This window comes from Triturus cristatus, chromosome 8 (assembly GCF_964204655.1).
Source record: "Triturus cristatus chromosome 8, aTriCri1.1, whole genome shotgun sequence".
Classification (NCBI taxonomy): Eukaryota; Metazoa; Chordata; class Amphibia; order Caudata; family Salamandridae; genus Triturus; species Triturus cristatus.
In genome coordinates, this window is record NC_140591.1 from 1,243,374,250 (window position 1) to 1,243,387,140 (window position 12,891).

Genomic DNA, 12,891 nt, shown 5'->3' on the forward strand with positions numbered 1-12,891 from the left:
CATTAAGCTATGGAGACAGATAGAAGATATGGTAGTGATCAAGCAGGATGACAGTGATCATGATCCCCTAGTGCTCAGTATGAGGCAGCAGTTGTCTCTCGTCCCCTTTGTACGAACAGCAGTTGAAGAACAGCAGTTGAAGGTCATAAATAATTGTAAGAAAGTGAAGTGGAGGAAGTGTGCTCCTCTCCCAATGCTCTGTCAGACATGTACTTAGCCCTAGCTGCATGGAAGGAGGTCATGTGTGATTACTGGGGGAAAACAAATCCATTCTTGCCTAGCGCATTAAACTCTTTGATAGGCTCATAGATGGTTTTCCTTATCGAGTCATCAAAGGTGTCAGGGGAGGGGGCACCACGAATCGGTGGTTCACTCAATCCTGTAGAGGGGCCAAGAATACTCTCCTTCGGGCAATCAAAAAGGGAATTAGCCAGGAGAGAAGGACATACAGATCATAGTATAGGTCTGAAATAAAGCAAGCAAAAGCTGCCTGGGAGTGTAAAACTTAGTCTGGTCTCCTAGAGGCTTCATCTGTCAACAACCAGAAGCAGTTCTGGTGCCTAGTTAGTGAAAGTGGTGTGAATTCTAGGATTCCAACTGAGACGTCCATACTGTGCTGTGAGTGGGCTGCAAAATCGTAATCTCTACTCATGTGTCTGACACAGACTCGATGCTTGAAGGCCTCAAAGGCGTATTTACTTTGAATACGCCCGCTACTTCTGTAATGTTTTCTTTAGAAGAGACCGCCCTTGAGATTGAATTATTGAAACAAGGGAAGGCTCTGGGATTCCACAAGATCCCAGCTGACCTTTTCAAATCAGATTCCAATATTTGAGTTCCCTATATTAACACCATTACTAACACAATTGCAGAACGGGCAACAGTGCTGCCAACATGGAGAGTGGCAGAGATTGTTCCAGTCTTCAAGAAGGGGAGTCCTACTATTCCTTTCACCTACTTCCCATTTAGCCTTCTGGACAACCTCCAAAAGATTTTCTGCAAGCAAGTTGTGGAGCGGCTATTGGAGTGGATTTGTGATCACCTTATCCGGTTTTAATTTGCAAGGAGGTTTCAGATGTAAAACCAGCTCAATAGATCAGATCCTTCGCTTACTCTTGGTTAAGTGGAAAATGGTTGATAAAGATGGGGTGAACTTTTTGTGGCATTTGTTGACCTCCATGCCATCCTTGATCTAGTACCAACAAAGAAACTATGGGAGGTCTTGTATGAATGAATGATCTTGTGTGACCAGCTAAAGATCATTGAATGTCTTCATGAGGGTAACTTCGCCAGGGTTCGATGTGTAATAAAAGGAGAGCTCACTGGACCAATTCCTATTGACAAGGGTGTCTGCCAGGGGTGTGTCCTGGCTCCTACCCTTTTCCTTCTCTCTATCAAAAATTATGTCCAGTATTTGACCAATTGTGTAACTGATTACTCTACTCTAGCAGGAAAAAAAGTCCTGGCTCTCTTCTTTGCTGATGACCCTCTCCTACTGGCCAAAGCGATGGTGGGTCTCCAAAATCTTGTAGATATCTTTAGTATGTTTTGCTCAGATTATGGCCTTCAAGTTAACACCGCCAAGACTAAGCAGATGACCTATTCAAGGAAGAAAAGAGCGACAGGCATTGTATAACTGGGTAGTGAAGTACTGGTTAGAGAATTTGATTATTTAGGGATCCGCTTCCCTAACTCCGGTTCTTGGGGCCCACAGATCAATAAAAGGTTGCATATAGTACCCAATAGAGCAGTGGCAATTAGGCTTGTAAAGAAGACTTATTGGTTCCCAATTCTCCCTGCAATGGATTTTAAAAGATGCAAGCACAGGTGTGGCATTATAATGGGCTGACCTATGGGGCCGTTGTAATTTGGGTACCAAAGAAAACAACTTCATTAGAGCCCTCTCCGGGTTGGGGAGGGGAGCCCCCTTTGCGCCATTATCATTAAACCTTGACATCAGCCCTGTCTCTGACCTAGAGTCTTTGACACAACTGCTCCATTGGCTGCGTATTTGGGCGACTAGTGAACTGTATGACTGTAGAGCGGAACTCACTGACATTTAACATTATTAAAGACAAGCTTGGATGGAGTTGGGCCCAGCAACGCTTTGGGAAGAGCCTTCATCCTTTGTGGCCAATGTGAGTCCAGTGGTCAAATCAAGTTACTGGGAGAGTGTTGCTGCCCAAAATGAATGTTCAACTATAGGATCTGAAAGAGACACGTTAGTGATAGATTCCTTACCTTAGAATATCCTCAGGCGCCAGACTGGATCCAGAAAGTTTTCGTCAGCAGTACCCCTGTGCGTCGGTAGGCGGCGTCGTACGACTCTGCGTACGTCGCTGACGTCGTAGCCGCCGAGATGACGTCGTCGGAGCTACTTACACGCGCGCTGACGTCAGTTCTTTCTTTTTCCGCGCCAGCAAGCGCAGATCCGAGAGAGAGCAGTACTCCTGGTCAATAAATTTGACTTGTTTATGAGACTTGTATTTTTTCGAGAATTCGACTTTTGGTGCGGTGGGGGATGCCCGAGTTAAGTCCTGTTGGGACTGCCGTCGGACCATGTCGGTGACGGACCCGCACAACGTGTGGCTCTTCTGATTGGGGCATGCCATCTCCCCAAGACGTTCTACGATTGTCGGGCCATGGTGCAGATGGCTTGTGGGAGTGTTCCTGGAAGTTGTTAGAGGCACGGCACTCGGTACCGTGCCACTCAAGGTCCCACTTCCGTTGGAGGTCGAGGGATGGCTGACACCATTGTTCATCGGAATCGGGACAGGTAAGTCACAAGCGTCATTAAAGGTCGAAGGAGCGACCTCGCTCTTTGTCTACCCCTCACAGGTCGCGAATCTCGGTGGAGGGGACAGGTGATCACTCCCCCGCGGCTCCTCTGGGGCCTCCGTTGTTGCCTTCGGCTTATCTTCATTTTACGGGGACCGTACGCGCCTCCAGAAGAAGCACAGGTTCTTCTGTCGGCCATGGGCCGTTTCTTTGTCCCATCCGGTCCCCCCGGGGCGCCTTTAGGCCCCGCGGACCCCTTGGGTGGTTCTGCTCCTGTGCAGCGGCCTTTGGCCCTGGTTACGCTGGCAAATTATCCTGTGGCGCCGTTGGCTCCGGCCTCGTCGCTACCGCCGTTTGCTCTGGCCTCTGCACTGCCATTGGCTGTGGCCTCGGCACTGTCGTACACTTCTACCTCGGCGGCGCTGACGGCACCGGCCTCGGCGCAGCCGTTGGCTCCGGCTGTAGCACTGCCGGAGGCCTCGGCGCGGCAGTTGGCTTCGGCCTCGGTGCCGCCTTCGGATCTGGCATCGGCTCCAGCCTCGGCTCCAACCTCGGCGCCCCCTTCGGTTTCGGCATCGGCTCCGGCCTCGGCGCCGCCTTCGGATCCAGCATGCCGTTGCCTCACAGCCGGATTATATCGAGCCTGCCTTATGCTGCCTTCAATTCCTATTCCTGACCGAAGGGAGGTACTAAGAGGGGTCTGAGGACCTTCTTGCATCTCGCTTTGAGGATGATCTAAACTGGATTGACAATATGGAGAATTCCAGCTAGCTGGAATTATCTCCTCACCCTGATACACTCTCACCCCTCCTCCGTAGCTGCGGAGGTGGGAGGTTCATTATGTGATATGGCGTAGGAAAGGCTCCTAACCTCAAATTCCCTACAGTGCCTATCAGGGCAAATCTCACTGCAGTGCAGCTGCGGCCTCCTCTACTGAGCTGCTACTACCCTTCAATAACGCACTTTAAAAGTAACACACGGGTGCCTGTGCATGCAACGCAACCCCAGTTTCATCGCACCTTCCGCCAGAGTGTCCAGTGGTCCAGGGCTCTGCTTCTCCAAGGGCCTTTTGGCCCTCTATTCCAACTCTGTGTGGGACACGGTGGAGCAGGTGCTGCCACAGTGTCTAGCGGAGGCTTGGAAGGTGCGCTCTCAAGCAATTGCAGAGGGCAAAGATGCGGCGGAATTCACCATCCATTATGGTCTTGCCCTGCATCCTCCATGGGAAGATCAATTTGTATAACAGTAGGGTGGGTCCCAGGGCTAGCGGGCAGATCAGTCAACCGCCACCCCTACCACCGCTGCCTCAAAACCTTCCTTGTCTGCTGTTTCAGTCCACTGTTTCAGGACCACCAAATGACCAGTGGGCGGCAGGATTTGCCATCACCTCCCCCACTGGCGCGCCATCACTCTGGATAGGTGGGTTCTGCAAACAGTCCGATGGGGCTACTCCTCCCCTTCGGGGCTACTCCTCCCCTTCGAGACTACTCCTCCTGCTCTGCCACGTACGTCAATCATTTCCTAGACCCGCAAGACTGGATGGTAGCGTTACACTTGCAGGACGCCTACTTTCACGTCCTGCCGGCCCACCGGCGTTACCCGCGGTTCACGGTTGTCCACGAGCACTTTGAGTTCACCGGGCTCCCCTTTGGGCCTTACCAGCGCCCCTCAAGTGTTCACTAAAGTGATGGAGGTGGTCGCAGTTCATCTGCGCTGATCAGGGGTTTCAGTCTTCCCCTATCTTGACGACTGGTTGTTGAAGGCGGGCTCGCCCCGGGCAGTCGTCTCCCACCTCCAGACTACGGCCGACCTCCTGCTTTTGCGGGGGTACTCCATCAACGTGCCGAAGTCTCATTTGGTTCCCTCTCAGAAGCTTTTTCGGGTTTGTCCTCCCGAACAGTGTGTCCGGGACCTTCAGTCTATCATTCCGATCTTTCAGCCCTTGTCCTGGGTTTCGGTCAGTAAGACACTGAGGCTGCTGAGCCTCATGGCCTCCTGCATCCTGCTGTTCAATTATGCCGGATGGCATATGCGGGCTCTGCAGTGGAACCTGAAGTTCCAGTGGACGCAGCGTCGGGGACACCTGTCCGACTACGTCCAGATCTCGGAGGGCACTGCACAAAACTTGCAGTGATGGTTTCCTGACCAGCGTTGGGTCAGCGGCAGATCCCTCTCCCTTACACAACCGGAGCACACAGTGGTGACAGACGCGTCCCTCCTGGGATGGGGCGGCCACATGGTAGAGGCAGAGATCAGAGGTCTCTGGTCTCAGGCGGAGTTCAAGCTCCATATCAATCTTTTGGAGCTCAGGGCGATCCTACTTGCACTGAAAGCATTCCTTCCCTCTGTCAAGGGGACAGTAGTGCAGGTGTTCACAGACAACACCACCGCCATGTGGCACTGCAACAAGCAAGGCGGGGTGGGGTCGTGGACCCTCTGTCAGGTGGCTCTGCGCCCCTGGGCATGGCTGGAACCCCAGGGCATTCTCCTGGTGGTTCAACACTTGGCAGGTTCTTTGAACGCCAGAGCAGACTAACTCAGCCGCAGGTGCATGTTGGATCACGAATGACATCTTCACTCGGAGGTGGGGCAAGGTCTCTTTCAGCAGTGGGGAGAACAAGAGTTTCCAAGGCGGCACTCTCTAGGTGACGCTTTTCGTCGCGAGTGGAGTTGCTGTCTGTTGTACTCCTTTCTGCCTATACCACTTCTGCCCAGAGTGCTGAAGAAGCTCAGGCGCAACTGGGCCCAAGTCATTCTTGTGGCACCGGACTGGGCTCGAAGAGTTTGGTGTCCCGAGCTACTCAGTATGAGCGTAGATCTCCCGATCTGACTGCCTCTTCGGGAGGATCTCCTGTCACAGCAACAGGGGACGGTGCTCCACCCGAACCTGTCCAGCCTCCACCTCCTTACGTGGAGATTGAGCGGCGACAGCTAATTTAATTTGACTTGCCTCCCGAAGTCTGTAATGTGATTCTGGCAGCCAGGCGTCCCTCCACTAAAACAGTATACGCCTGTCGGTGGAAAATAATTGTGGCACAGCGAAATCTGTTGATCCTCTTGCTGTCCCTCTTTTTGAGGTCCTATTGTTCCTTCTTTCTTTGGCCCAGCAGGGCTCTGCTCTGGGCACTATCAAGGGCTACCTTTCTGCTCGTTCATACTTTCTTAGGCTGCCTGATCAGCCCTCTCTTTTCAAGTCCTCAGTTGTCAATAGATTTCTCAAAGGCATTACTCACCTTTTCCCTCCTATTCCTTTTGTGATGCCTCAATGGGACTTGAACCTGGTTCTCACATACTTGATGTGCGCTCCCTTTGAGCCTCTTCATAACTGTCCTTTGCGGTTATTAACTTTGAAATCTGTCTTCCTGGTGGCCATCACCTCCGCTTGGTGGGTGAGTCAGCTCCAGGCTCTTTCCTGCAAATCTCCTTTCCTGGCGATTCATCCGGACAAGGTTGTGCTTCGACCGCGTCCCTCCTTTCTTCCAAAAGTAGTCTCTGCCTTTCATCTCGGGCAAACTGTCACTCTGCCCACTTTCTTTCCGCCTCTGCACCCTTCAAGAGAAGAGGAGAGGCTCCACTGTCAGGACCCAAAATGTGCGCTTTCGTTCTATCTCAACCGCACACAACCGTTCCGGGTGGATGACCAGCTCTTTGTTGGCTACATGGGCGCCAAGAAAGGCAGGGCTATTTACAAGAAAACTATCTCCTGATGGGTTGTCTTGTGCATTAAATCCAGTTACTCTTTGGCTAAAAAGGAACCTCCGGTTGGGCTGCGTGCCCATTCTACCAGGGCGACAGCAGCTACTACAGCATTGGGACGCGGTGTCCCCCTGCAAGACATCTGTCAGGCGGCCGCTTGGGCCTCGTTGCATACTTTCACTAAGCACTATTGCCTTGACGGTTCTGAGAGACGGCTTCTTTGGCTGTTCAGTTCTCCGTGACTTTCTGGTGTAATCTCTCTTCGCAGACCCTCCACCGGGGTTGGTATTGCTTGGGTATGTATTCTAAGGTAAGGAATCAATCACTAACGTGTCTCTTTCAGATGCACAAGTTACTTACTTGTGTAACGATATATCTGTAAGAGACATCAGTTAGTGATAGATTTCTTACCGCCCGCCCATCCTCCCCGTTCTGAAAACTGTTCTCTAGGGTTCAGGTCAACCCTTTCAGGGCCCTAGTTCTAATGTGCCAGTAGTCGGTCTCTGGCATGTCTTTGCGCTTCTGGCGCAGAAAAGTTGTGTACAGAACTGACATCCATGCACGTGGGCGTGTCTAAGTAGCTCTGACGACGTCATGTCGGCGGCTACGACGCCAGCGACGTACGCAGAGCCGTACGACGACGCCTACCGACACGCAGGGGTACTGCTGACGAAAACTTTCCGGATCCAGTCTGATGCCTGGGGATATTCTAAGGTAAGGAATCTATCACTAACTATTGTCTCTTACAGATATATCTTTACACAAGTAAGTAACTTGTTCAACAGGCTCACTAATGTGTTTTCTAATGCACAAACCTGTCCCAAGGCAGAGAAGTTCCTAGATTATATTTCCCCGGTGCATGCCCGTTCCCTCTTTTTGCAATTCAGATAAGTGACTCTCCCAATTGCTGCGTACGCTGTAACTTGGGACACCTCTAAGCCTGGGCACTCACAATGGATTTTTTGCACTTCTATTAAGGAAACAGAGGAACACTTGTTGCTTTTTGTTGTCCTAAATATGCCAAATAGACACAGGTGGATTTCTCCTCCATGCCGGTGTCTTGGCCTGACGAATCGCATCCATGCAGTTAGGATCTGTAAGAGCGACCCCTCATGTGTGGTAGTGGCAGTGATTTCTAAGTTAGTCTATGCGGAATGGTCTGTCAGACAGAACTGATTGTAAAATCTTAGTGAATCGATGTGTGTGCGGAACATTTACCAATCTTTGTCTTTATAGTGTTTACTTTTTATCTGTGTATGCAGTGGATCTTTTATCTTTTTACAAAATTCAATTAACTACTATGTGTTATGATGTATTTATGCTTGCCATTTTGCACATTTTGATGATGAAATTATAGTTCGATCAATAAACTTTGACTTTGAAAACGTGTCACCCAACCTACATCTGCCGACTTGTGGAGTAGTTAAAAAATCTACTTTGCCAATTTAAGCAATGGCAGAGCCCAAACTCCCTTTTCAATGTGTGTAAGTCACTGCTAAAGAAGGCATAAAGAGCCCTAATTCAGGGGGTAGCATATTAAAAAGTAGAACATGTGTTTTACTTATCCTGACAGTAAAATCTTGCAATTTTCGTTTTTACTGCGAGAAGACTGGTATCCCCATTGGCGTGTGCAGAGTTACACGCCAACAACTCAGTTTTGCTAACTTCTAAATGGTACTACCAAAGTTAGTACTTGAAGGTATCAAACAACTTGTAACTTAAGCCTGACTTGATGCTTAAGTCAAAATATTAGTAACTTATTGCTACATGCAACTTTTAGAAAGTTTCCTCTCCTTTGCCCCAGTTTTACAGTAGCTATTTGCAGAGGCTGGCCACCAAACTGCCTTCTGCCCATCTGGGGAGACATTTAAACAGCTCCCCGGACCATTAACAGTAGAGGCTTGCCACTGTAGAAGGTGTTACCTCCACCTGGAAGGAATCCACACTGGTTGTTAGTCCAAAAGGACAAGCTTTAAAGGAGAAGCTGCTTTTGAAGGGCAAAAGGTGAACACATTCGAGAAGTGCTACTCTTTTGTCTGGGTAGGCAGGTTGGTGTTGGGGAAAGAGAATCTGGGTGGTGGGGTCGACCGGTCAATCTGGTTTTCCATGGGCATGTAGTCCCCCTAGTACCCTCACCTTTAGGGCAGGGTACCGAGCCCAACAGACCAAGAGAAGGGTTCAGCCCTCTTTGGAGTGGGCAGAATAGAGCACTCTGGGAAAACTAGATGCTTTATTTTACAGGAAGTTTGTGGCGGAAGGGGAGCAAGTAGCCCATTAGCTAGTGACCGGAACCTTCTTTAAGGGCACTTTCTGGGCATAAAAGAGCACCCAATGCAGCCAGAACTCCGATCTTGCCAGGATTTGACAAGAGGACTGAAGGACTGTCAGCTTTTCATGGCCCTTGCAAAGAGAGTCTACACTGTAGTTCGACTGCAACTGCTGCTACTTGGACTAGCAAAGCTAGAACTGTGCCTGTGGTGTTCTGCTCTCGAGGAATTTGTCCCCCGGGCCCAGCCAGAAGCAGAGACTCCAAGATACAGTTGGCTGACTTTCTGTTTGTAGAACAGAACTTCAAAAGCTGAGGAAGTCTGCCCAGGCCAGCTGGTAGCCTAGATCACCGTATCGTCGTTCTTTGTCACAGCGCAGCCTGGGATACTGAGACCCCACACCTGAAAGTTGTATTTGAGTCTGCTGGACCCGGGAGGGACGTTGGAGTGTGGTCTGGTCACCCAGAAGGAGAAATCTTGCCAAAAGAAGAGAGCCACTAGTTTCATTGTTCGCGGTGACCAGCAGTCCAGTGGTAACTGGACTTTTGCTGGACCAATGAGGACTTCAAGGGACATTGACCTCTGTGCCCAAAGTCCCGTCTGTACCGAGAAGTAGTCCCGGGCAGTGCCCTGTTGTCTGCACAGCATCTTAAGCATCCTTGAGCATAATCGGCATCCTGTAACCCCTGCTGGAACTAGACTGGAGACTGCTTTTCTGGTGAAGGTAACTGTTTCTTTTGACCTTGTTTTTCCCCTTGACTGACAGACAGCCAGAGTTGGTCGTCCACAGTACTTCAAGTAACTGCGCTCATCTTTGATGTAATCTTTTGTTGAAAACGTTTCTAAGTGTCCAATTTGTTGAGCTTGCCGCCTCTTGTTCACCGTTGAGTGAAAAGTCATGATTTATTGTTACTTTTTAAAATCTACATCTCTGGTGGAACTTTATTGTTTTGATGTCCATACATTTATGAAAATGTAAGGTATTTCTATAAATTGTTGTTGGATTTTTTTAAAGTTGTGTTTCTTTCTTCAATTGTTTTGATCTTTTTTAAATGCTTGCTTTGTTGAAACCTGACTGCTTAAAGCCACAGCTACCCAGGGTTAAGCTAAGCTTGAACAAATGAAGCCTGACCGGCCCTAGAACATTTGGTAGTATATTGCACAGTGAGGTCTCTCAACCACACCATATAATAGTCCCCATTGCCTCACAAATATGCAAGTCAAATAATTTTGATAACATACAGCAGTGTTTTACATATTTAAAAAAGAAGTGCATGAGCAGAATTGGTTTCTTGAGCATTTTCTGCCCTTTTTTCATTGTTGTTCATTACTTTGGGTGTGAATTAGACAAATTAGTGTTTACAATTTTGACTTGGCAAAAAGATGATGAATGTTGCTGCTTTTGGTATGTAAACTTAATTTGCAAATATTCCCACTCATTATTTATTTTTTAATGTGCTTTAGGTTGTAATTCAGGGAAGTGACGATATTGCCAGCAGAGCAATTGATCTTCTTAAAGAGATCTATACTAACCTTGGGCCAAGATTACAAGGCAATCAGGTAAACAGAAAAGTATATTCTAATGAATATTCCAGGCATATATATTTACATCATTATTTCTTATGTGTGTAACCTTGGTGCTAGAATTTAGGAGGCAGAGATGACCATGGCTGCAATATTAAAATGCTCTACAATGAAAAGTAATTATAAACTCCTGTGATGTTGTGACATTGAATGAGTATGCCATGGTTGCTGCGTGTCGTAAGATGCTGCATGCTGTGGCCTACTACCCTGATTTCATACTGCACCCTCATGTAGTCATACGAGGTGAAGAGGGCGGACAGTCATCTAAACGGTAGAAACCCTGTGAGTGGGAGCCAGTTTGATGCCTTTAATTCAAATTCTATACAGGTTTTAACTAAAGCCTGTAGCTCCCTCCTCTCTTACTACACCTGCTTTTTCTGATGGATACTTCTAACCACAGTTACCTCACCTTGTGAATACCACTAGGTGCTAAACTAGATCTGGACATTTTTCAAATTATTGCTCCTGTGTGCCAGCAGGTGGACTTGTAGTGCTCCACCTCTGCTTTGTTCCACTCTGAAAGTGACATCTGAGACGCATATAAGCACTACTCCTGTTTGCTGATGTCAGATTTAAATTTTTTTTGCTCATTTGAATTCAGATCTTTCTTTCAAACGTTTTTCTCGTCTTTGACAAATGTTTTGCTTAATATTCTTATCCAGTGTTCGATTGAACATATCCTCACCTAAAACTGCAGGGTTTAAGTCGTGTAAGGACTGTCACTGACAGATGTCTGTGACAGACTCCCACAAGGTATGTTTAACCCCTTCAGTGCCCATGACGAGCTGGACTCGTCATGGGCTGCGGTGGCGCTGTGCCCATGACGAGTCCAGCTCGTCATGAACTCCGCCCGCTAATGCAAGGCGCGGCACTGGGCGGGGAAAGGGGCGGGCATGCAAGGGTTTAAAATTGTTGCATGGCTCCAAGTTTTGCATGGACGGCACCCAGATGAATTCCAAGGCCGTCTTGTTCTGCAACGTGAAATTCTGTTGCAAAGTAGCCACCAAAAACATGTACGCTTCGCTCCCAGTTGAACTCGAGGGAGTGTCCCGCTCCTGCTCTCTTGGATTTAACCACAAAAGATGTTCCTCGCATTTGAAATCCTCAGGTAAGTTGAAGTCCAAATAGAAACAGAGTAAAATTAAGTGGGATTCTTCCTCATTCAACCACTCTTGGCCAGAGAAGTTGCTGTCAAGTGGTCTCTTGGTCTCTTTCTGCTACATAGGAACCGATCGATTCCCTAACTTAACACAATACACCCCAAATTCCCAGGTCTGTAGGCAATTTGGCACCCTTCAACCTCACTCTGGCATGCCTTCAGGCTGCACAGATCCGAGGGGACCGCCAGTCAATTTACTGTCAGTGAATCTGTCTTCGACATATTCTGTACCTCCTGACCCTGCTGTGGGGTCTGCCCTGCCACTTGGGCCGTCACCCATTCAAATTTCGATTTCTCTGCTAATATCCATGCCGGTAACTGCCTTTGCGACACCGCCCCGGATGTTGCCAACTCCGAAGGAGGACGCAATTATTTTGGGCAACGCTGAATTTAATCCAACATGACCTCTACCAAAGTCTTGTTCTAAGCAACTACAGACACAACCGGTCTATCCTCATTCACACAGGACGTTTCCACTACCTAGGAGCTGTCCTCAGGCATTCCAAAGCCTTTTTGTATCTGATTCTGGCAACATGGCCTGGACGATGACTATAAATATAACTGGGGTGATTCATCTCACTGTTATGGTGGCGACAACCTTATGGATTACATAAGGCCACTGGTATTGACACTTCCCTTGACACTGGGTTGTGTCCACCCCCTGCCCTCCCCCACCCTCCAATCTTTTGTTCGTTCGACAGAAGAATCAGCATCATTTGTTGTACTGATCAGGTGTGGAGCCACAATTTTAGATTTGCAGCTACCATGTACTGAAGTCAAAACTAATGCCTTGAAAGGTTCTGCAGCCTTACTAGCTGAGACATAGTCACTATTGATTTTTTTTTTTATAAACTTTTTATTGGTTTTCTTAGAGCATAAAGAACAATCTGTGACATAGCGTAGCGTGAGAATCATTATATCAGTATACATAATATCAGTCCACATCAAAAACAGCACAACCATCAGTGTCAGGTACAGTATCTCTACTGGAAGTATAAGCACCCCAACCAGGACCACAGCGGCAACCCTCCATCCTCCAGTCCATCCCCTCGCATGCCTATTCACTAAGTTCTGAATCTGAGTTGTCCCTCGGGGGCTCGCAAATGTCTCCTCGGTAGCTATTCCATGCCCCTCGTATCTTGTGCCCATTTCTTGGGGCATCCCCTATGGATATACACTGCCTTTTCAGCAACCATGATGGAATCCATGTCTCTACACCACTGGGGGAGGGTAGGGGACTGGCTGGACCCCCACTTCTGCGCTATGTTTCGTTTTGCAACCATCATGCCTATTGTCACCCATGTTTACAGTGCGTGGTTTAGATCAGTGGAGTCCCAAATATTGAGGAGACACCTCCTGGGCTCCGGAAGCGTCGTAATGTGTGTTGCCTGCGAAAGTGTACGCATG

The 12,891-nt window shown here is 48.5% G+C and overlaps 1 protein-coding gene across 2 annotated transcripts in view; it reads left to right on the forward strand.

Annotated features, from left to right (window-relative positions):
• Nucleotides 1–12,891, forward strand: part of USP9X (ubiquitin specific peptidase 9 X-linked) — a 1,605,828-nt gene that overhangs the window by 570,315 nt on the left and 1,022,622 nt on the right. For both annotated transcript variants that reach the window (XM_085622934.1, XM_085622935.1), the window contains exon 17: nt 10,206–10,301. In XM_085622934.1, the coding sequence (XP_085479060.1) occupies nt 10,206–10,301 (96 nt within the window). The remainder of the gene's footprint in view (nt 1–10,205; nt 10,302–12,891) is intronic.